The sequence below is a fragment of the Elephantulus edwardii genome, unplaced genomic scaffold (genome assembly GCF_000299155.1).
Source record: "Elephantulus edwardii isolate Elephantulus edwardi_28Jun2011 unplaced genomic scaffold, EleEdw1.0 scaffold00059, whole genome shotgun sequence".
In the NCBI taxonomy this organism is placed as follows: Eukaryota; Metazoa; Chordata; class Mammalia; order Macroscelidea; family Macroscelididae; genus Elephantulus; species Elephantulus edwardii.
This window is the reverse complement of record NW_006399809.1, coordinates 12,944,715-12,970,673: the sequence shown is the minus strand read 5'-3', so window position 1 is coordinate 12,970,673 and position 25,959 is coordinate 12,944,715. Positions and strand designations below refer to the sequence as shown.

General features: G+C 40.8%; 1 protein-coding gene and 1 pseudogene across 2 annotated transcripts in view; both read left to right on the top strand.

The window, feature by feature from the left end:
• The first annotated feature begins 1,520 nt into the window (after positions 1 to 1,520).
• Positions 1,521 to 25,959, top strand: part of LOC102848666 (neuropeptide S receptor-like) — a 304,971-nt gene continuing 280,532 nt past the window's right edge. For both annotated transcript variants that reach the window (XM_006887597.1, XM_006887598.1), the window contains exon 1: positions 1,521 to 1,698. In XM_006887597.1, the coding sequence (XP_006887659.1) occupies positions 1,552 to 1,698 (147 nt within the window). In that variant the 5' untranslated portion in view covers positions 1,521 to 1,551. The remainder of the gene's footprint in view (positions 1,699 to 25,959) is intronic.
• LOC102862544 lies at positions 8,139 to 8,915 on the top strand (annotated as a pseudogene).

The following is a 25,959-nucleotide window of genomic DNA, read 5'->3' as shown; positions in this document are numbered from 1 at the left end:
ATTGAACTGACTTAATGGCATTGAATTTGTTTGTTTGGATTTGTTTGTTTGATTAATAGTTAAAAGTTCTTTCTTGTTTAAGTTGCTTTTCCTTACTTGTTAATATGACTGACCATCTTCTCATGGTAATCACCTGTTGGAATATGCTTTACTTTTTTCCCACTCTGGAGTCATTATAATGTTTCTACCCTTTCCCTAAGATCTAGATTTTTGTTAACTCCCTCCTGTTTGCCTGGTTCCTTCTTTGTAGCCTTGGTGTGGCATGCTGTACTTTGACAGGATGGATTATGACAAAGCTTTCCTAGTGGGTCTTATAAGGGTCTTTTGCTCATGATTATAGTAAGCCTGCCACCTCTTGTACCAGATGTCAAAAAGAGGTGGCTGAGCCTGTTTGTTTGCCTCAGAGTGCTTTGGATATAAGCAGTCAGGTATTATGCTTGCTTGCAATACAATAAGCAGCTTAGTTCCCATTGTTTTATAGCTGGCCTACCACCCCTGTAGGCTTTTGGGATTTAATGCAAATCAGTTAGTGTTAGTGGAAATCCTCACTGTCTCAGGATCTCTGAAGTGATCTGTATTCATTTCATTTTTATCATCAACTGTGGGATCCTGAACTAGTCATTTCAACTTTCAGCCAGTGTCTATTAGTGTAAAATGAAAAGGGAAGTTATCTTCCCTGATACTCTCACAGACTGATTTTGGAAATTATATAAAAATATGTGTAAATGTGTTTTGTGAGTTTTCTGTGAAATGAGAGCAGCCATGGTTTTTCTTGCCCATCCCTGCCAATAGTATCAAGGATATTTCTACTTCCTCCAATCCAACCCTTGCTTTGCCCATGGTCCATTGCGGCAACAGAAGTTAATATACTCAAGGTTGATGTGGGTCTACCAGGAATCTAGCTTTGCTGCAGATCCTCAGGTTTTTCTCAGAGCTGTCTGGTGAACATCTGAAGTAGAGCCACAGGTGTGAGATACAAAGGTGCTCTATCCATAGGTTTCCTGAAATAATGCCCATGCTTCTGAATACATGATTAGATGAGGACCCTAAATCAGAGAACAACCTTAGCTGAAACAAATGCATAATTGAAAATGGATTCAGAAGGGTAAACATGATCTGAATTAACTGACTTGCTGATTACTTCAAATTCCTTTATTTTTTTAAGACTGAACAAAAGTAGAGATCTGTTCTAGAAGTTAGAAAAAGCAAAGTGGGGAGAGGTTGTTGGGAGGCCTGTCCAGGACACCAGCAGCTTTTCTTCCAGGTGCAGGAGCTGTTGCCAGGAGGAGGTTCAATCCTAGGTGGGACTCTGCTGGCTACAGGATGGTAACTGCAGAGGAGAGTGCAACACGTGTGTCTTCCTTGTCGTCACGCACAGCTCATTTGTGAGGTGGGCTCAAGGAGGGCTCTGTGTGCCTCTGTTCAGCCTAGCTCCAGCCGGAAGCCTCGGGAGGCAGAGCTGCAGCAGGCTTGCCCAGCTCTCAGGAGAGGGACTGAACTCTGCTATTTTACAGCAAGCTCAGGGACAGCAAGGCTCAAGCTGCCTGAATCATGCCAGACAACCTCACCAAGGGCAGCTCTGATTCCAGTGGGACCACACAAATGCTCGATTCTTCCCTGGTCACCTGCACAGAAACAGTGACTTTCACTGAAGTGGTGGAGGGAGAGGAATGGGGCTCTTTCTACTACTCCCTTAAGGTAAGTCTCCTGCTTTACATGCTTCACCCTCATTTACAAGGATAAAACTCTGATTAACCAGGATTTAAAAGGATGAAAGGTAGAAATAACTCAAGAGACTCAGTGAAAAGCATTCTGCCTAATATTGTGAATGAGTGGAATGCATTGCCTTTACTGAGGTTAAAAGAAAGATACACTAAAGCAGAAAGCTTGAAATAGTATATAATAACCTGTACTGTAGTTTCTTAAAATTACAGGTTTTCTTTTTTCCTCCGCTTCTGAAATGTGTGAATCATGAATAATATTTATGAGTGATTTTTACTTCCCATCTTTACTCAGGGAAAAAAAGCACTTTTAATCAATCCTGTAGCAGTGCTTGAAATTTTGTGTTTGTAACAGCTGTTGTAGTCATGAGTCTTCTGCTAGGAATGTTGGAGGAGTGGAATGTCCACAGCCCCTCAGGACAGCATCCTGTACGAACAGATCTGCGTGAGGAAGGAAGGATCACCTATTTTTGCTGATCCTTTCCATTGCTTACCAGTGAAAAATAATGCAATTTGCGACACCATAGTTTGCAACAAGTTGCTGCCTAAAGACAATCAAGAGTTTGAGGAGTTTCTCCTATAAAGTATCTCAAGTTCAAATTAAGGAAATGACCCTCATTGAGCTAATAGTGTTCCTTAAACCGCAACAAGTCTTTACAAATAGGGATAAATTGGGCATCTGGAAGACAAAGAGTTCCCCAATTTTGCATTGAAATGCTGAGACCTCGAGTTATTTCATGTCCTGTCTCATGGCATGTTCAGTCACTGCATTAATTCACAGGTCTCAAACTCCTCCTTCTATTTCAAAAAGGAAAATAATCCAGGGAAAATTCTGGCTTTGCTTCCCTCCTCTCCCCCATACTCCGGTGTTCTTGAAATGATTCACTTTGGACATGACAAGGTGGCATTAACTAACGCCTCACTATATGAGGTCTGCCTCTTTGTGAACACTCTGAATAAACTTTCAGCAGGGAGCTGTCCCAGGAAGCAGCTCTGAGCTCCTCCAGGACCAAGAGCACTCGCAGATAAGCAGAGTCTAAAGAAACTCCTTGGCTTTAGAACTGAAGTGGGATCTTATGGCTTAGAACAAGCTCCTACAACTCTTGCAAACACAACCTACCTGATGAAATCTGCAACATCAAATAGAAACTAAAATCAGAGCTATTGTTTACTGTTGTTTCTCTCACAGAGTGTCAATGGTCTCAAACCAATGATCATGTGGTTAGCAGTCAAGTGATTACCCACTGTACCACCAGAACTCCTATAATCAATCCATCGTCTGAGAGGAGCCTGCATCCCTGAGATACTATCTTGGAGAACAGGCTTTGTGCATGCAGCAAGATCGCAGGGCACTCTGAGGGCTGCCTCTGCAGTCTCTTTGATATTTATAGAACATGACAGCAAACAGAATGAAGAGAGCCTGGCCACTGCAAAGGGAGTAATAATATGCAATAAGGCAATTGTTCTGAGACTCAGGCAGTAATCACTGGGAACTGGAATCTGATTTGCCACTCCTTGAATACAGCACCAGAGGGGATGTGCTGAACATGTGAGCCAGCAAATAGTTGCTCACTCTGAGTGCTTGTACCCTCTGTCCTAGAAGGAAAATTTACCTTTTCCTAGTGATATTTTCCATAAAACACCTAGTTCCTTGGACAAAAAAAATACAGAAAAAGAGGAATTGTTAATTCTGGAGGGGAGCTCACACTGCTCTGGCTCACACACTCCCTTCACTGAAACACAATGATTTTCAATTATATGATCAATAGGAATGCTTATGGACATCTACCCAGATTTATTACTGTAACTTCTGTTGTGGACCTTCTAGAGTACAAACATTTGGAGAGGGGGCTGGTGTAGATGGAGTGGAGTGTGGAGCATTCTTGACAGAGAATCAAGTTTGATGAAAGTCCCTGTTTTCTTTGAGTGTTTTTACTCCACACACTTCTCAAGAAAGAAACAGAAGTGGGCCTCCTCATTATCTTTGAAACTTGTCCAGTTAATGTCTATTATTTTACTCACACCAGTAATATTAGTATAAACTTTAAACCAGCAGTAAAAATACTAACAATAGCAATACTAACACCAGCCTGAATTATATTTCCATTCATTGGAGGCTTTCTGGTGCAGAAATCCTGCTAAGTAGCTTCTGTCAAGGATCTCAATTAATTCTCACAATTCACAGAGAGTCTCTCCATCATCACCTGTGTTTTTCTGTATTCTAGCCATTCTTTAAGGCTCAGTTTGAGTTGCTTCCTCCAGGAAGCCACACCTGATTCATCCCTCCTGACTGAGTCCCAGTCAATTTACAGGCTGTATTACTCTTCCTGTCCTTTAATCCAACTAGGTTTTAAACTGTTATTTTAAAATGGATGGAAAGTCATTATGCTCCTTGAGTGAAAGAAATGCCTGATGTTTGATTCAGAGTTTATGCCCCATGAACAGCATTCTCAATAAACACTAAGATAAACATAAATGAAGTGTGGTGTCTGTTACTGTCAAGGTTTAAAGTAAATCAGAATGATTAATGGGAAGTTCGCATTGCCTGTGACAGAGATTGTTGTTATGTACCATCGAGCCAGAACTGATTCATAGCTATTCCTCCAGCAGGTTTTCAGAAGCAGTTAATCATACTGGAGGAAATTTTTCCATATGTCTCCGTCAGAATACCTGTGGGATTCGAACCGCGTGCCTTTGGATTGACAGTGGAACTCCCTACCATTAGGCCACCACTGCATTGCTTGGGCTCAATCAGATGAACTGATGGAAATCCTTTTTTGCCAGCATGTTCAGCTTATCTTTATCCCATTTTTTAACCAACTGTAATGAATGTGATATATTCCAGTGGGTATTTTACAAGATTTGTTGTGGAGTCACAGGTCAGCATCTAAGTCCTTTCTTTAGCTCTAAGGAAGCTGTTTGGAAGCAAGCGTGGCATCCACTTCCTAATCAACATGCCTCTGGACACTCTATGAACTTTGATAAATGTCGATAGTTGTTGTAGAGAGGCTTCAGGCCTTTTATTCATAGGGTCACTAAGAGTCGTGCTCAACTCGAAGGCAATCAACGACAACAACAACAAAGAAGCTATAATCACTGTGTTGTTTTAGTTAATTTCAGCTGTCTTATTCAGTCCACACACCTGGATCTTTAATTTGGTTTTCTGCTTAGCCCTCTGATTCTTCTTTGAATATCAAAGACCTTTTGACCAATGAAAAGATCTATCTAAATCTTACCAGCTCTCCTTCATAGAGCTTCAGTGGCACTGGTGGAATAGTAATAAGAAGCTGTGCTGCAATCTCAAAGGAATGGAGCTGATTGATACTCATCAGCTATTGATGGGAGGATGAACAATCTCCTGTGTGATTTGCTGTTGTGTTGTTGTTATGTGCCATCAAATGACCCTATGTGCAACAGCTCTGAAACTTGCCCTGTCCTAAGCCAGTCTCACTAACTCTGACATACCAACTCACATTATCCCAGTTACTGTATCAATTTATCTCATCTGGCGTCTTCCTCTCTTGTGCTGCCCTACCACTCTCATGAACATGATGTCCTTCTCCAAGGACTGGTCTCTCCTGGTCACATGCCCAAAGTATGTGATATGGAGCTTCAAAATCCTAGCCTCAAAGGTAAAACTTGGTTTCACCCTCTCCAAGACAGACCAATTTGTTTTCTTGGAAGTTAACGATATGTTCAAGACTCTTCTCCAGCACCACAATTCAAAGTCATCAATTCTTGTTCTGTCATCTTTAGTCATTGATCATCTCTCTGAGGCATAGCAAATATTTTAGAAGACTATGGCCTGGATCAGGTGCACCTTAGTCTCTAGACTGACATTGTTGAATTTCAATACTCTGGAGAGGTCCCTGACAGCAAATTTTCCCAAAATAATTTGTCTTTTGATTTCCTGACTGCTGGTGCCAAGACTGTTGCTTGTGGGGCCAAGCAAGCTGTAATTGTTAACAACCTCAGTCTCTTCTCCATCTATTATGGTGCTGCCAGTTGGCTCGGTGGTGAGAATCTTTGTCTTCTTGATGATGAGCTTCAATCCATATTGAAGACTACTGTCCTAGGCCTGTGTAATTTACTGCCTCTGAAAACCCACTAGAGGGTCAGTTTCAACACATATACAGTAGGCAACTTCTTCATAACCTAAGAACCTTCTCTTCCTTTTATATTTCTAAATTCTTGTTTTGCTTTCTCATTACTCATTCCAATTTCATAGTCCTAAACGTGGCATTCTTCTTGAATATGATTCCCTAAATTAGGATGAATTTTCCTTTTTCCTCTACCAAGGCTTATGTGTTTCTAATCTTATGTGGTTCTAGGCCCAATGTTCTCAATTCAAATCTTGGTTTCCTTTTCAGTTCTCAGGGTCCTTTCAAGGTCCCAACAGGTTGACTTCTTCGAGTCCTAGCCCTCAACAATAAGGAACTGGGTCGACATCTACAAGTTTTCAAAAGAAATTAAAACCGATTCATCAGCAAATAAATGAAGGATCTAAAAATAAAACCATTTAAATGGAAGATGAAGAGGAATTTCTTCATACAAAACCTCTTCATTTAGCCCCATGAATTCACTAGCAATATTTCTTGAATCTCTTCTTCTTAATGATGAGAAAATAATTTTTAACTAACTGAGCAGAGACTCATCTGAATTAGTAAATTATCTAAATTATAAAATAATGCAAATGAATCTCAATTTTATTTCTGTTAGGTGAGGAGAAAAACATGAACCAAGACTGCTAAATATTAACTAATGAGAATCTTTTATTGAATCTCCTTCTGTGGTTAGCTACAAATGATATGCAATTAGTTTAACTATTGTTTACATGTAAATGATTGAGTCTAACTACTTGAGGATGATTGGACACAGTTTGCTCCTTTTGTTTGCACACCCTTCTTGCCATGCTGTTTTACTGTTAATTTTCTTAACACACTCTTCCTCTGTTAATATAACAAAAGTAAATTTCAGCTCAATCCTTGTCCCAATTATTTCACTCTACAGATTTAGCAAGAGTTCGATTTAAGAAGCTTAAGTATACTGGGCTTGTTTTCATTTAATTTATTCTCACTACTCAGTTCATGGAGCTCTTGTGGCCTAGTGGTACGGAGCTGTGCAACTAGCCTAAAGAAAAAAGGGGGTTGAATCTACCATTTAAATTTCTCCACAGGAGAACAATGGACAAACTCTTCCCATGGGATTTACTAATTCTAAAAACCTGCTAGAGGACCAGTTGTGGGGTCAGTTCTCACTCAATTGTACATAATAACAATTCCTTTCTAAGAACTCAAGTAACTTATTGTTGCTGTTGTTGTTAGGTGCCCTTGAGTCAAATACGACTCATAGTGGCCCTATGAACAGCAGATCTGTGCTCTGTCCTATCCTATGCCAACCTCACAGTCTCTAACACATTTGAACCCACTGAATACCCCAATGGACTGCCAAATGAACAAACAGATAGGTCTTGAAGAAAGTGATGCCAGAGTGCTCCTTGGAGGCAAGGAAAGAGAAGCTTCATCTTATATAATTTGGGCTTGGTGCTGGGAAAGTCTATTCCTTGGAGAAGGACAGTATCCTTGGAAAAGTAGAGGAATGATGGAGAGGAAGATCCATGACAAGATGGATTGTCTCAGTGACTACAGCTACTTTTTTTTTTTTATTGCCTTCCAGTCAGGTACAACATATAGCAATCCTATGAACAAAAGGCCTGAAGCCTCTCTACGACTATTGAATTTATCAAAGTGCATAGAGTTTCTGGAGGTATATTGTTTAGGAAATGGATGCCACTGCTGCTTCCAAACCTGTCATGGAATGTTATTGCTTGAGTTGCCTACAATGCATAGTGACCTTATGAACAGCAGCTCTGGACCCTACCTTGTCCCGAGCCAGTCTCACTAGTTCCAACACACAAAACCCGATCATCCCAGTTACTGTATCAATCCATCTCATCTGGGGTCTCCCTCTTCTGCCCTGTCTGTTCACCTTTCCAAGCATAATGTCCTTCTCCAAGGACTGATCTCTCCTGGCCACTTGCCCAAAGTAAGTGAGGTGGTGCTTCAAAATCTAGCCTCCAAGGAGAGACTTGGTTTCACCCTCTCCAAGGCAGACCGATTTGCTTTCTTGGAAGTTCATGGTATTTTTAAGACTCTTCTCCAGCACCACAACTCGAAGACATCTATTTTTCTTCTGTCAGTCTTAGTCATTGTCCAACTCTCTGAAGCATAACAAGAAATTGAGAAGACCATGGCCTGGACTAGGTGCATCTTGATCTCTAGACTGACATCACTGCTCTTTAGCACTCTGGAGAGGTCTCTGACAGCAGATTTTGCCAGTACAATTTGTCTTTTGATTTCCTGACTGCTGGTATTCAGAGTGTTGATTGTGGTCAATCCGCTAAGGCACTGAAGCAAGATGACTTCTCCTAAATCATCTTTGATGCTGGATTACTGGGATATTCACACTCAGACTGATGCACTTCACCCGCATGCTGCTGGAGTTCACCAGTACAGACTAGAAGAAAAGGTACACGTGCGGAGAAGCTCCTGACTATGATCGAAGCCAATGACTGGATGTGAAATTCAAGCTGCACCTGGACTTTCCAAATTTGCCCTACCTTGTGGATGGGAAGAACAAGATCACCCAGAGCAATGCCATCTTCCGCTTACGTTGCTTGCAAGCACAATACGTGTGGTGAGACAGAAGAAGAATTTTCGAGTAGACATCATAGAGAACCAAATAATGGATTTCCGCGTGCGACTTGTACGGATCTGCTACAACACTGACCATGAAAAGTTGAAGCCTCAGTACTTGGAACAGCTACCTGGACAACTAAAACAGGTCTCTTTGTTCCTGGGGAAATTCTCCTGGTTTGCAGGAGGAAAGCTCACTTTTGTGGGCTTTCCCACCTATGATGTCTTCAATCAGAACCGCATGTGCCTGGATGAATTCCCAAATATAAAGGCTTTCATGTGCCGTTTTGAGGCTTTGGAGAAAATAGCTGCATACATGCAGTCGGACTGCTTCTTGAAGATTCTCATTAACAACAAGATGGCTCAGTGAGGCAACAAGAGAGAGTATGCTAGTATCCTGAGCAGAAGGCCGAGTTACGCGGCTTGTCTTTTTCTACAACTTGTTCAAAGGGAACCTTGTCTTATGTCTTCTCTGCCCTTTTCAGCAAATAGCATTTAGGCTACTTGTTTGCTCCTAAAAGTATAGTGGGATATAAGGATTTGGGGCGGGTTCTCATGATTGAATATGATCTTTCCCTTTCCTCTCCTCCAGTGTGTTGAGAACTAGAGAAGTGCATGAGCAAGCCTGAAAGTGGGGGCTAGAAATAAAGGCATAGTTGAAGAGCTAAAAAAAAAAAAGACTGTTGATTCTGGATCTGGATCTGAGCAAGCTTTAATTACTAACAACCTCAATCTCTTCTCCATCTATCATGGTGCTGCCAATTGGCTCAGTGATGAGAAAACTTTGTCTTCTTGGTGCTTAGCTTCAATCCATATTGAAGACTATAGTTCTTTATCTTTTGCAGCAAGTACTTCAGGTCTTTTTCAGTTTCAGCAAGCAAGGTTGGGTCATCTGTTAATGAGTCTTCCTCCAATTTTAATGCCACACTTCCCCTCATAAATCCCTGCTTCTCGAATAATCTGTTCTGCATACAGATTAAAAAGGTATAGGGTCAGGGTGCATCCCTTACACACTTCTTTATTAATTTTGAACCATGCAGTGTTTCCTTGCTTTGTTCTGAGGATTGCTTCTTGATCCAAGTATAAGTTTCGTATAAGCATGACCAAGTGTTCTGAGAGTCCTATTTTCCTCAAGGTTAGCCACAATTTATTGTGATTCACATAATGAAATATCTACATTTTCATCATCTGTGACTGTCCTTTCAACTCTTCTCTGTCAAATAGCCTCTTTCTCTAAAACTTCCACTTGTTCCCTCAATCCATGGTTTGCTTATGTTTTTTCCCACCATGGATCCTAGGCCAATATCAGTGATACCCTTTCTAGAACCCAGGAAGCTTTAGTCCCCAAACTTCCTGTGCATTTCCTTCATCTTACATTTCTACTATGTTTGTTTTTCCTCTTCTGATTGGTTTTCTTTGATATGTTCAATTTTAGTTTCTACAGTAGAGCACAAGGAGTTTCTGAGCAGCACAAATGGTTAAGTACCCAATGCTAGCTGAATGATTGGTGGTTCAAACCCACCCAGAGGCCCTTCTGGAGAAAGATCTGCCCTTCTGCTTTCTAAAGGTCGTAACCTTGAAAACCCTGTGGAATCCCCAGGAGTCAGAATTGACTTTATAGCAAGTAATAGCAGCATATAATACCTTCTCATCATGAAACGCTCTCACATTTTTCTTCACATCCCACATCAATATCACACCATCTAATTCCTTGCTTCTTCTGCTCCCTTCCTCTGTCATAGAGAAACTGATTGTACGTCCTTCTGGACTTAGCCCTGGCTCTCTCCTCTGTAATCTGGAATGACACATCTTGAAATGAAAACAATAATTTATCTGGCAAATGCATCCTTATTGAATATATTTTACCAATAAGAACTTCTTTTAAAAAAGATCTTTTCTCAACAACAACAAAAAAGATCCTTTCTTCACGTTACTTAGAAAAGCCTTTCTGAAGTATTTGAAAAATTGAAGTTAGATGTGTTTCTCTTGCTGTGATAATGCAGGATGTGCTGGTGGTATAGTCCAAAGTCTGAAGGGAATTGCATTATTAATCCAAATACTACTTCTCTCTAGAAACTTGGATCCACCAGTGGCTTCAAGGGAGATAGATGAGAAATCTCCTCCCATGTGAATTACAACCTCAGAAATCCAATGGAGCATCAACTAAGAGTCAGTTTGGACAGTAATGGGAGTATCTTGACGGAGTCAAGATCGTACCCTAAGGATAGGTGGGGTAGCATGTCTTGGCCTCTGAAGCTGGGAAAGTTAATATTAAGTGAGCACACCCATTATTAATGTTACCCTGTCATCCAGAAGTAATGTCTGGGAAAGTAAAATGTTTGAAGCTATGTAGTTGACAGGAAATGGAGTTTGTTTTTCTTTAACTAAACATAGCTGCTCTCTGGAATTCACAGGGCATCTAGCCATGAAAAGACTATGTAGTTATCTTCAGGTAAAGATGGGCTCTCAGGTTTTTGCCTTCAGTTCAGTGAGGCTGTGTCATTTAGAGATCAAGTTCTGGGGCCAAACTGTCTGGCTGTGTGATTAGTGTTAAACATTTCACTGACAACTGTTATTTCTTCTGAAGAGACACTCGTGGATTTAAAATATAGACAGTCACCTTGAATTAAAATTTACAGCTCAAAAACCTAATGAAGGGTCAATATGAGTCAGAATTAATTTCACATAGTAACTTTGGATTTGAATTTTTAATATATATACAAAAATAACATCAAAAGCATATTGTTGACTTAATTTCACCTCAGGATGCATCAAGTTTAGCTGTATAGAGAAGATTGCATGTCTTACTCTATAGTCCTGATGTCATGTCTAGTTTTTGTCTAGACAAGCTTAGTGGCCACACATGACCACTCTGAGAAGACGCTCTGTTCAGCACTGTCCAGAGCAAGAAGGAATGGCTTTCTAGTATGGTGCAAAGGCTTTCCGGATGATAACATGACAAAATCACCCAGTGTGAAGAATAATCAGAGTTTACATATGCGCTAGGGAGCTCTGGTGGTGCATCCACAGGGAGTTATACAAACAACCCAAAGGCTGCCCCTCTCTCATGGTTCGAATCCACTAGCAGAACTGCAGGAGAAAGATGACCAATCGCATCCCATGCCGTTAATAGTCTCAGGAACCCAATAGAATGTCAGCTCTGAGTTGGTAATGGCACAAAGACTAGGTGAGATTTACATTGCATAAGGCTATGTTGTTGTTGTTGATTACTTTCGAGTTGAGCATGACTCATAGAGACTCTATGAACAAGAGACATGAAGCCTTTCTATAATTACCGTCATTTCTCAAAGTTCATAGAATTTCCGAAGGCATGTTGTGTAGGAAGTGGATGCTACTCTTGCTTCCAACATGAAGCTATATTTTTTTTAAAAAGCGTCACTCTGGTGGCATAGTAGGTAAGGAGTTGTGCTGCCAACTCAAAGGCAGGAGGTGTGGATCCACCAGTGACTCTAAAGGAGAAAGAGGAGCAATTTCCTTGCTTATGATTTATGTTGTTGTTCTTATGTGCTGTAGAGTGGCTTGCGACTCACAGTGACCCTGTGTACAATAGTCCTAAACCCTGCTATATCCCGTGCCAATCGCACTGCCTCTAACACTCCCATCCCAATTACCCCAGTCACTGAATCAATCCACCTCATAGAGGGCCTTCCCCTCTTGCACCGTCTCTCCACCCTCCAAAGCATGATGTCCCTCTCCAAGGACCGGTCCCTCCTTACAACATGCTCAAAATATGTCAGACAAAACTTCAGAATCCTTGCCTCCAAGTAGTAGCCTGGTTTATCCCTCTCCAGGATGAATCTGTTTGTTTTCCTGGCAGTCCATGGTACACTCAACACTCTTCTCCAACACCACAGCTCAAAGGCATCAATTCTCCTTCTATCCTCCCTAGTCATTGTCCAACTCTCTGATGCATAACAAGTGATTGCAAAGACCATGGCCTTTATCAGTCACACCTTAGTCTCCAGAGTGACAACATTGCACTTCAGTACTTTGGAGAGGTGTCTAACAGCAGACTTTCCCACCACAATATGTCATTTAATTTCCTGTCTGCTGGTGCCAAGAGTGTTGACTGTGGAGCCAAGCAGACTAAAGCTCTGGACAATCTCAATCTCTTCACCATCCATCCTGATGCTGCCAATTGGTCCAGTGGTGAGAGTCTTTGTCTTCTTGATATTGAGACTCAATCTGTATTGAAGCCTGCAGTCCTTAACCCTCTGCAGAAAGCGCTTCAGGTCCTCCTCAGTTTCAACATGCAGGGTTGTGTCATCTGCATATGAGATCGGACACCAGCACCAATCACTCACGAGAGACCGTCCTTGATGCAAACAGCATGAGGTTTTATTCCATCCAGCGCACTGGGGCACAACTCTTGACCTACGCAGAGGCAGAGGAGTTGAGCCCCGAGCTAAGGGTACATACAGCTTATAAAGGCAATAACCCGCGCAAACATGGGCTAACACACAGGGAGGGTTGCTGATTGGTGTATTTGAATATACACTGAGGTAGGCAGTTTTGATTGGTAATAATTTGGCACGCGGGGGTAAGCGAGGAAAACTATCTGATTGGTACATTTAAAAGCAAGTTGGCGCACGTGCGGCAAGCGGGGTCAGGGCAAGGGGTGGGGGAGTGGGGAGTAAAGTTCAGAAAAACAATTCCTGGAATTTCTCTTATCTGTACTCGCAGATGTGGGTGAGCTGTTTTATGGCCTTGTTTTTCAAAAAGAGGGCAAAAGTCCTGTGAGGTTTTATGGCTTCTACCTGAGAAGGGTTAAAAGTTAACTTCTTCATAATCTTTCAATAGGAGCCCAGCTCTCCTATAATTTGTTCTGCATACAGGTTGATAAGGTAGGAGATAGGACACATCTCCGGCATACAACCTTCCTAATTTTGAACCATGCAGAGTTCCCTTACATTGCATCATATAAAATCAGAAAACTGCGTCAGGGCTCTATCCTTTCTCCACTTATATTCAGTCTGTTTGCAGAGCATATCATTCAGGAAGCTGGGCTATGTGAAGAATGTGGCACCAGGATTGGAGGAAGAATCAACAACCTGTGTTGTGAAGATGATACAACCTTGCTTGGAGAAAATGAGGAGGACTTGAAATGATCGCGCTAGAGGATTAAGGATCACCACCTCCAACATAGGCTACTACATCTTAACATCAAGAAAACTAAAGTCCTCACCATTGGACCAATAGGCAAATTCATGAAAAATAGAGAAGCGATAGAAATTGCCAATTACTTCATCTTACTTGGATTCACAATCCAACCCTTGCCACCAGCAGCCAGAAAATCAGAAGACGTATTGAATTGGGAAAGTTAGCTGTCAGGAAGCTCTTCAAAGAGTTGAAGGGCAAAGACATCAATTTAGAGATCACAATGTAACTGATTCACACTATGATCCTTTCAGTTACTTCAATGCATCTAAAAGTTGGACAGTAACTAAGGATGATGAAAAAAGAATCGATGCCTCTGAGTTGTGGTGTTGGAGAAGAGTATTGAATATTCCATGGTGTCAAAAGAATAAACAAGTATGTTTTTGAAAAGGTGCAGCCAGGATGTTCCCTGGAGGCAAGAATAGTGAAACTTCATTTCACAAACATTGAGCATGTTGTTAGGAAGGTCAGACAATGGATAAAGACATCACTCTTGGAAAGGTAGAGGGTCAGTGAAGGAAGGAAAGTAGATAGATTGACACAGAGATTAATGGTGGGCTCGAGTGTATCAGAGAAGATGAGGATAGACAGAATAGGGCAGGGTTCAGATCCATTAATAGGGCCATTATAAATTATATTAGACTCAATAGACTTTAACAACTTTGTCTCACTCACCTTATCAAGTTGAGAAACAGTGATTAATTTAGCAGAGCCCTTACCTTAGACTATGAAGATTAAGCAAGGATAATAGAAGTGCCCTGCCTTCAGGTTCCATATTCATTCACAAATACTTCACTCACTCACTCACTCACTCACTCACTCATTGCTGTTGCTAACTCTGCAGTGCTTATTCTGAGACTGCAAATCACACTAGCGACTGCCCTCTGAGTGAATGGTAGATTCAAACCACCAGAGAGGTTGTGACTTAGAGTGAGCAGTGCAACTCCCTGCAGACAAAGCCACCAGAGCTATGCAAATAAACTCCAAATCTGTGCCATGAATAAAATTATATTGGAAACTTTAAAACTAAATCTTTGTGAGATTGGACTGGGCAAAAATTTATTATACATGAAATTTGTAGAATAACTACAAGGGGTACTATCCCCTGCCCCAGAGTCCAGTTCAACTCATAGTGACCCTTTCACCTGGTTTTTGATGCTCTAAATCTTCCTGAGAGGAGACTGCTTGACTTCCTCACAAAGAGCAGCTGATGAATTTGAACCAACAACATTTAACTTAACCCAAATCTTTATGTACTGTACTACCAGTGCTCATTTAACAATCTGTATTCAATCAGATTAAAACACTATCGAGAGATTTATAGAAAGGAAACAGAACTTAACAACAACAAAACAACTGGGAAGAAGCTAAATTTCACAGAGCAACATCCAGCCACTCACAATAGCCAAACTGCAGGGATATTTTATAAGGGGAAAGTAAAAGGAACAATGGCATCCTAGAGACAGCTTGGTTTGACTTCTACCGAACTCCACAAAGGGAACTGTCCCCATCAACAACATTCACAGTATGAAAAAAACTGATCCCTATAGGGTCCTCTCACTCTTTTGCACCTATTTCTACTAATTACTGGGTCTGAAATTCATTTCAAATGACTGTACAGATTTTACAAGCTTTCTTTTACTCACATTTATGTGGTTTACTAGGGAGACATATTTGGGGGATATGGGAAGCAAAAGATAACACACAGAGAAAGTCCAGGTTCAGTAGATAGTAGTCCCAAGCCAGATCATCCCTCTATCCTCCATCAAGCAAACCTGCAAGCTCTGGTTCCATTGAAAGGGCTCTGGCCCTGACTCCATCTCAAAGGCTTTAGCCCTGGTTCCATCTGGTTCTATCATGTTACACCTTGTGCCAGTCTCAGTCAACTTCTCATCCTCCAGCAATCTTGGACTAAGTCAACAAGTCATTTTTCCATTCTTGTGTTGGTCTGCCTCCTCTCTTCTAAGGCTGCATTGCTCTTACATAACTCCTAGTCTGGGGCTCACACATCTGTTACTGATATAGGTAGACCATGCCTGCTAGAGTTCTAGGAAACTGAGTTAGTTTAACTTGCTTTCAGGCCAAACAGAGTTGAGGCAGCTAGCTAAATAGTGGTCTAGGAAGGCCATTTTAAACAACAGAAAACCATTGTAATAGACCCATTATACTATAGGAAGCAAGGAATGAGAAGTGCACAACGTGATTAGGTATTTCTGTCATGACAGGAGTCTAGAGTGATGGCTACACGGTGGAGTGGACCTGGGGGAGGGTTTGTAAAACAATGAAAGAATTTTTCTTCTACTTTTCAAGAGGGTAGTGTTCTGGGGGGGGTGGGTAGGAGGGAGAAGGCTTGGGAGGGGAGAAATGTGCAACAATGAATGAATGGAAATCCAAAACCTCTGTAAATTTTTACTGAAATTAAGAATAAATTTAAATGTAAAAAAAAATTAAGTTAGAGTAAGGATGGCAATGGATTTATAACTGCTCATGCTAATAACACTATATCATGGCATGGAGGAGGAATAGTGGAACTGTATCCATATTTACAATATTCTTCTTACCAAAACCATTTATGGAAAATATGAACTGCATTGGAATATGTATCTCTGGATTGGAAATGATCATATTGTTAATATTTGTAGCCTTAAGCTTAAAAGATTATATTGTTCAAAATTATTTGTTACATATTTGTTTAAATTTTTCCCTCTTTTAACAAGTGGGATCTAGAGGGAAGAGAAAAGACCAGAGAATGGCCAAAATTATAGGGGCAGCTATTGCTGCCAGTTTAGGGCCTGTGTCGGGAAAAGGAAGTCTTACTCATAAACAGTGCCACCCGAAGGTAATAAAGGAGGTCAGAATTGCTTCCACTGTGGAAAGCTGGGTCACTTCATTAGACAGTGTCACAGATGAGAGTCACAGATAGGCAAGGGAGTAGAGAGGAAGCTCCCACTCACTTGCTTTAAGTGTGGATCTGAAGGACACTTGGCCAAGGTTGGCCCACATCAGGTCCTTGTGGCTGACAGGATTGACAGGCCCCAGCTCCCAGCTGGAAACAAAGGAGAACAATTCAACAATTTAGATCTTCCCAGAAGAGCTGTGAGTGAGCATTGACATTAACATTACTGGTAAGTATATTCATTTTCTCCTGAACACAAGAGCCTACTATTTGGTCCTAAAAGCCTTCTGAGGTCCTAACTCTTCTCACTATTTCTTAGTTGTTGGAATTGACAGAAAACCTCATAAGCAGTTCCTTAGTTCACCTCTGCCTTGCATGCAGACTTCCGAGCTGAAAAATGGAATTTGGTCCAGGGCTTAAGGACAATAAATAACATAGTTGAGCCTCTACATCTTGTGGTTCCTAACCTTTATACTATAATAGACAAAGTGCTAGTCAATAGGCCTTTTATTTTAAGAACTACCTTCCCTCTGTAACTTGATTTGTGCCACTATTAGAACCTCTACTTGGAATATTATTGCTTTTTAATTTTTGACTCATGTACTTTTAACTTGTTAGTTAAATTTGTGTCTTCTAGGCTGCAATACTTCCATGATACATCTTCAAGGATATGAACATGTATGGCAAAGCACAATTGATAACAGTGCATCAAAATTCCAAAATAAATCTCCACAATAGTCTATGTGTTTCCTATTGCCAAAGGGGCCCTTTAGAGTAGTGAGAGGAGATCTTCACCCTGAAACCTACAGCATCCTTTTTCAGCAGGAAGTTGCTAAGAGAATACGTCATCCCCTTTTCCTTATGAATCAGGGTGAAGTCTCTCTCAGGGAGGAGTGATAGGGAATGGCAAAGGACACACTGACAACGGAGATTAAACAGAACTGGCTTTGACAAGCACTGTGGCAGTGGGACAATTAAAACAAACTTTCAAGGGGGAAAAAACCGAACTGGGGGGTGGAGGGTAGAGAAAATAGTGCAACAACGAATGAATGGAAACCCAAAATCTCTGTAAATGTTCATTAAAATTAATAAAATTTAATAAAAAAATTATCACAGAGTAGGAAGTACAGTTTGATTTATACTTATAAAAATTAGGTACACAAACCCTCATTAAAAGGAAAACATGCTTAAAAAAATTAGATACACAAAAATCAGAGCTTCCTACAGCAAGGTTGAAACATCCTGTGTAACAGGGCATAACAGGGTAGCCATAATCTCCTGATAGATGTTCCATCTTTACTAATAGGCGCTCTAAGACCTTTCTTGTGGGTATTTGTTTGAGAGATCTAGATAACGAAAATTTCCAGTCTCCTCTTAAAAATGCTGTTTTTACTCTCTTAATTTTATCACAGGAAAAAGCATTTTTATAGCCTCATAATGGCTGTTACTAGTGTGAAAACAACTAAAAGGCAAAAGTCTAATTCAAAGTTGAGTTGGTAATTTCATATTTTACTGGATACTTCAGTCTTAAATACTTTTACACACTCTAAGTGCACAATACATAAAAGGAAAAAAATTTGTGCCTTTATAAGGAATAGCCTCTCAGAAACTTGCCCAAAGTATATGAGATGAAGCTTCACTATTCTTGCCTACAAGGAGAAATCTGGCTACACATTTTCCAAAAGATATTTTCTTTTGGCAGTCAACAGGATATTCGGTGTTCTTCTCCAATGATCACAGCTCAAAGGTATCAACTCCTCTTCTGTCAACTTTATTCATTGTCCAGCTCTTTGATGTATAGTAAGTGATTGAAAAGACCATGGTGTTAGCAAGTGTTTAATTTTATAACTGACATCATTGCTCTTCAGTAATTTGGAGAGGTCCCTGAGAGTGGACTTTCCCATGCAATACATCTCTTGATCCCCTGATTACAACTTCAATGGTGTTGATTGTGGAATCAAGTGAGGGGGATTCTCACAATTTCAATCTTTCCTCCATCTATCATTGGCTGCTTATCAGTCTAGTGGTGAGGGTTTTTTTCCTTAATGTCGAGATGCGATTTATTTGGGAGGCTACATAGTCTTTGATCTTCTGCAGCAAGAGTTTCAAGTCCTCTTGAGCCTGAGCAAGCCAAATTGTGTCATCTGCATAATGCAAATTGCTGATGTGTCTTCCTCCAATCCTGATGCCACAGTCTTCTTCAGAGTCCAACTTCTTGAATGATTTGCTCAGCATACAGACTGAAAAGGTATAGAGACAGGATAAAATATGATACACATCTTTCCTGATTTTAAACAATGCAGTGTTTTAGATGCTAGAACTATCATTTTCAGTTGTTAACTCATTGCTAATGAGTCAGAATCAACTCATAGCTGACGTTCCAGTGGGATTTCGGAGATTGTAAATTGCACAGGGAGACTTTCTCCCTTAGAGCTGCTTCCTTAGAGGTGACTCAAGCCATGAAATAGCATCACAACCTTCTACTGATTCTGCCACCAGAGCTCATTTTATAATATAACATATGAGATGTGGTTGTAAATATTAATATTTAACAGTTCCACTGTAATCTCTACCCTGTGCCAATCTTATTGTCTCTGACACACCTACCCCCACTACTCCAGTCACTGAATCAATTCATCTCATCGAAGGTCTTCCTCTCCTGTTCTGGTCTCCACCCTCCCAAGCATGATGTCCTTCTCCAAGGACTAGTCCCTTCTTGCAACATGTCTAAAGTATGTCAGACGAAGCTTCAGAATCCTTGCCTCCAAGGAGCAGCCTGGCTTCACCATATCGAGGACAAACCTTCGTTCTCTTAGCAGTCCATGGTATATTCAGTACTCTTCTCCAACACCACAGCTCAAAGACCTCAATTCTCCTTCTGTCATCCCTAGTCATTGTCCAGCTCTCTGATTGGCACAGGATAGAGCAAGGTTTAGGGCTATAGTATGTAGGGTCACTATGAGTTGCAGGTGACTCGATGACACATAACAACAACAACATTGTAATCTTGGGTTTTCAATAGAGACAATGAGGCATACTTCATTCCCTGTCTAAACAAAAACTCAGTAATTTAGCAAAATTTACTCATTATCATTAGTCTCAATTGTCATAATGTTTTCCATATCTTTAGTGTTGTTGTGGTTGTTGTTATGTACCATGAAATTAGAACCAACCCATAGCTGACTCTCTATCAGGTTTTCAGGGATGGTAAATTGTACAGGAGGAGACTGCTCATCTTTTTCCTGCAGAGAAGCTTATGAATTTGAACGATGTACCTGTGGGTAGGCAGTGCAGTTCTTTACCACTAAGCTACCACTGCTCCCCAGTGATTAGCTCTTTGGAATATATAAACTAGGATGTGTTTTCTTATCTCACCCTCTCAATACACACCTCTTCCACAGAGGAAAAAATCCAAATTTCCATTAATTTTATTCTCCCTCATGTAACCCCATGTGTTACAGAATAAAACTGTTGTAACCTTTAGCTAGGAGCTCTGGTGGCCTAGGGTAAGAATCTATTCTACAAACCTGAAGGCACGCAGTTCAAATTCACCAGCTGCTTTACAGGAGAAGCTTGAACAATCTCCTCCCATGCAATTAATTGCCTCTGGAAAGAAAGCCACAGGAGGGTCAGCTATGGGTCGATTCTGACTCGATGTTTGTTGCTGTTGTTATGTGCCGTCGAGCCACTTGCAACTCATAGCGAGCCTATGTACAACAGCCCTAAACTCTGCTCTGTCCTATGCCAATCGCACTGTCTCTGACACTCCTATCCCGATTATCCCAGTCACTGAATCAATCCACCTCATAGAGGGCCTTCACCTCCTGCACCGTCGTTCCACCCTACCAAGCATGACGTCCTTCTCCAAGGACCGGTCTCTCCTCACAACATGTCCAAAGTATGTACGCCAGGGATGCATCCTATCTCCATACCTTTTCAACTTATATGCAGAACAGATTACCCAGGAGGCTGGGCTCTATGAGGAGAAAATGTGGGGTCAAGATTGGGGGACGATTTATCAACAATCTGCGTTATGCAGATGACACAACCCTGCTTGCTGAAACTGAAGAGGACTCGATGGTACACAACAAAAACTGTCTTTAGTTAAGCAGATCACCTCCCCTAATTTTCTCATTCACAATGAAGTTATGTGGATTTAGGGGAGAGATTTAACACATTTTTATTCGTTTTTAAATGTAATTTTGATCTACATTATTTACCTTTTTACATGTATAGATTTCCCCCAGATATTATTTGAGTAACACAAGATAAAGAAGTTGACATTATATTGAGAAAATTATTTTAACTTTTCTGTGCCTCAGTTTTCTTATCTGTTTAGTGGGGGTTGTAGTATTGTAAAGGATTCCTGATAGTACACCCATGAAGCTCACAGCTGCAAATAGAGAGGTTGGGTTTCGGTTGGGTTGTGTGTTTTTTTGTTTTTATCTGCTATAAAGATTGCCAAACTGAGATATGACAGTCAGAGCCAAATCTCGGAAAAGGCATTAGGTCAAGAAATCACAAAGCAGGTGTTTCCACTGATGAAAACTGTCCATATACTTTTGCAGTGAACACTTAATTCCTCTTAAGGCCCTTTCCTGGCAAAATGTGATCAAACTGATTGCTTAAGCAAGTGCTTAAACCATCCTCTGACCACTATTTGACCTTCCTCTAGAGGCAGCAAAGAGTCTTCTCCTAGACCACACAGGCTGTGCATGTACATCATCCCATTAAGATGTTAATGTTCTGCGGAGGTGGAGCCAGGCAGGCGGCAGGAGTCGGCGCCCCTAGTTCCTGCCTCAGGGCTGAAGAATGCGGGCGGCCTGGAGGCCCAGGATGGCCTTCAAAAAGAAGCCTCGGGCCAGCAAGGTGCTGCTGGACTACACGGTGCTGGTGCCGGTGCCGCTGACAGCAGCCCTGGAGGCGAGCCTGAGCCTGCAGTCACACAGGGCTTAAGATACGCTTAAGTCACTAGTTATGGATCTCAGAGCTGGACAGATAATAAAGATGATAGAAGAAGAATTGATGCCTTTGAATTGTGGTGTTGGAGGAGAGCACTGAACATCCCCTGGACTGGCCAAAGAGCAAACAGATATCTTGAAAGGGTGCAGCCGGAGTGCTTCTTGGAGGCAAGAATGATAAAGCTTCCTCTTGAGTACTTTGGTCATGTTGCTGGAGTGGCTTTCCCTTGGAGATGGACATCAGGTGTGGAAAGATGGAGAGGCGGTGAAGGAAAGAAGGATCCTCAGCCAGGTGGACTGGCACAGTGACTGTCACAGTGACTGTCACAGTGGGCTCGAGTGTGTCAGAGAGGGGAGGATGGCACAGGATAGCGCAGGGTTCAGATCAGTTGTTGATAGGGTCACTATGAGTTGTACTTGACAACACCTAACAACAATTACAAAAAGGTACAGTGATGACATTAGGGAGATACAAAGTGTTGTTGGGTTATACCAGGTGACACTGAGAAGGAATGATGCCAAAATAACGAAAATATTCACTGTTTCAGTAGAAATCTGTTCTTTTTAAATAAAAATATTCCTGGAACAGCAAACAATAAATATTGACAAGAGTGCACAGAGACTGGAACTCTCATGTACCGCTGGTGGGGATGTAAAATGGTACATAGCCACTAGAGAAGGCAGTCTGGTATTTCCTCAAAAAGGTGAAAATAGAAATCTCATTTCACCCTGTGACTCCACTACTGGAAATGACCCCAAGGAAATCAGACCTGAGGCACAAACAGAAATATGTGCACTATGTTTATTGCAGAGTTGACCACAAGAGTAAGAAGATGGAAACAACCCAGATTCCCATTGACAAATGAATGGGTATGGAACCAATGGAATACAATAATGTGTTAAAAAGACAGTGAAGAGCTTATACAGCACTCCACCGCATGGATTAGAGTATGGAATCCAGAGGACTGAGTGAAATAAGTCAGCCACAGAAGGACAAATACTGTATAAGACCATTACTGTGGAAATAGGAGGAGGAATGGGGAGGGCAGTGGAAGGAGAAATAGAACACACAATGAACATAGTCAAGAATCGGGAAGGGAGGATCAACCTGGAAAGAATGGACAATGTGGACATTGCAATTGACAACCTGCGACAGGACTTGTATAATCATTGGTAGGGGTATGAGGAAAGGGAGAAGGGGGAGGAAAAAGGGGACAATATTAGGGCAGCAGAGATTGGTGAAGGAGAAGAGGGCATGATGGGACTGGCAGGTATGGTGACAATTGGAGGAGATGTGATAAAAGGCATTGAACAATTGTAATTGATGTTACAGGACACATTGTTTAGGGGCGTTTGAATGAAAACAAAAAAAAACAAAAACCTCTATAGTTACAACAACAAAAATATCTTTTATAAGCCCAGCTTGCATGTATAAATATACCTACAAGGTTACAATTCTATGTTAATTTATGTTTTAAACTTTCTAATTTGCTCAGGTCAGAGCTGTCATTTATACACAATTAAAAAACCTACATGTGCTAAAAGCACATTTTCCTGACTGGTGGTATTTGGTGTTTGTTTGGTTTTTTCCATCCAATCTGATCCTACTAGCACAGGAGGAGATTGCCCCTCCTTCTCCAGCAGAGCGTCTGGTGGATTTGAACAGCAAGCCTTCAGGATTCAGTACAGCTTCTTGCCACTAGGCTACCAGAGCTCTCTTACTAGTGGTGATTTTTTTGTTTTGGGTTTTTTTTTTTCCAAGTTTCATTTGTACAGTATATTTGTATATCTCAATAACATTTACTTGGCTCCACAATCAACACTCTTTTAAAAGAATTATTATTACTATTAATTTCAATGAACATTTTCAGAGATTGTGGATTTCCATTCATTCATTATAGCACTTTTCTCCCCACCCACCTAACCCCGCCCCAAAGTCTGAGAAAAAAATGGATAAATTATGTATACTGCATTGAAGCCAATGAGGGAGAGAACAGTTTAAAAATAATATATTTTAGGGCATTATGATTATCATAAGAGTTTGGAATGAGGGTTTCAGAGTGGAATATACTTGGGATGAAGGTGGGAGGGTGCGGGGTGGGGGGTAGATTGTATACCAATGAAGGAGTTTTCCTTTTGCTTTTGAAGACTAGTGGTGTTTTTATGGTCTCTGATTTAGTCGAAGTTTCTGGTGTTCTAGGTGTAACATTGTGGTTATTAGTATTTGCGAACCTGTATCAGTAACTTTTTATAAAGAATGAAATAGTAATTAAAGGGGAAGAAAATTTAGAAAGGTTTACACTCAGTTGCTAGTAATAATGTAACTAATAATATTGTATTTCAATGTAGAAAGACTTTACAAAACAAAAAATAATGTTCACTGACCCAGAAGTCTTCACAATGGAATCCATCTTGAAAAAGAGAATGTGCAAGCATGCATGCCATTTCCATAATCCTGCCAATAATGTTGTTATATGCTATTCAGTTGCCTGCAACTCATAGTGACCCTATCTGTATGCAACAGCTCTGAACCCTGCTCTATCTTGAGCCAATTTCTGACATCCATACTCCCAATTATCCCAGGCACTGAGTCAATCCATCTCATCCAGTGTCTTCCTCTCTTGCACTGTCCCTCCACACTTCCAAGGATAATGACCCTCTCTGTTGACTGGTCCCTCTGTGCAACATACCTGAAGTATGTGAGATGGAGCTTCAAAATCCCTGCTCTAAGGAACAATCTAGTTTCACCATCTCCAGGATGAACCTGTTTGTTTTCCTAGTAGTTCATGGTATAGTCAATACTCTTCTCCAGGACCACAACTTAAAGGCATCAATTATTTCCGTATCATCCTGAGCCATTGTCCAGCTTTCTGATGAAAAGCAAGTAATCGCCAAGACTATGGCTTGGATCAAGTGTACAGTCTCTAGAAGGATGTCATGGCTCTTCAGTACTCTGGAGAGTTCACTGACAGCAGATTTGCCCAGTGCAATTTGTCTTTTGATTTCCTGATTGCTGGTACCAAGAGTGTTGATTGTAGAGCCAAGCAAGCTGAAGCTGTTCACAGTCTCAATCTCTCCACCATCAATCACGATGCTACCAATCAACCCAGTAGTAAGACTTTCCTAAATGGGATATTTTTCCTGGAATATCTCATCCACTCCCAGTTGATGAATATGTAAAGTTCAATTAGAATTGAGAAAATACTACCATCCTGCTGCTTTGACCCCTTTAGCAAGGACAGATATTTACCTCTCAAAGCACTCACTGTGGCCCATTCTGCTTGTGCTTTTCTCTCTTCAATATCCAAAATAGATCTCATCCTCTCCACATTCTTGATTATACTTGGGGGGAAAAAGATCTCAAATCTGGTGGGGTTTTTTTGTTGTTGTTTTTGTGTACCATTGAATCAAAATTGACCCATAGCTGACCCTCAGTGGGTTTTCAGAGGCAATAAATTGCATGGGAGAAGATTGTCCACCTTTGTCTCATAGATAAATTAGTATATTCAAACTGTGTACCTTTGGATTTGCAGTGCAATTCCTTACCACTAAGCCACCAGTGCCTGTAACAAAACCAAATCAAACTCACTGCCATCATGTTGGCTTCAACTTACAGGTATCTTCTGTTGGGTTTCTGAGGCTGTCAATCTTTATACAAACATTCAAGTTTTAGGGAAGAAAAGGAGGTAGTCACTCAACTCCTGAGAGTATCTTCCAAGCCCAGTGAAGACCAAGTTTGGCCAACCTTCAAAGTCCAGGCTCCCTGATCACCCACCTTCCTGTATCCTCCGTTCTCTCGTGCCTCAATCTCACATACCCCTTGTCACTCATAAGTAGACAACCTCACTCTCCCAGAATCTCTGTCGTTCCATATTTCCAACTCTGGACTAGGAATTTCCCTGGACTCCAAAAATTCTTGAATTTCCTTTTCCAATGGGAAGGCTTTATTCTCCTACAAAAAGAGTAACAAGTTGTCATCTAGTAGGTTTAAATAACTAAGCTTTCTGTTATTTTGTGTTGTTGTTAGCTGTCATTGAGTCTAGTATGACTCAAAACATCCTATGAGAAACAGATCTGAAACTTGTCCTATTTTTTACCATCCTAATTATTTCTATCATGTTCATGTCCATTGTCAAGTTTCTGTATCAGTCCATCGTTGTTTTTTGTTTTGTTTTGTTTTGTTTTTTTCTTTTTTTTTTAGCAACATTGCCTATTTTATTCTTAACACTGTATATTTGGATATTTTTTTATTTTTTGTGTGTGGTAAGTTACTGCAAGAATTTATCCCTCTTATTGATCTTTTTGAAATAAACTCTTGAAAATTTATCAATTCTACTCTTCTTTTAAATGTATTGATACCTGCTTTTATTTTTATTGATTCCTTTCCCTTGCTTTTCTAAAGTTGTATTTTTTTTAAATTTAGTTTGTTTATTTTTCATTTCAATGAACATCTACAGAGATTTTGGAATTCCATTCATTCATTGTTGCACCCTTCTCCCCGCACAAAC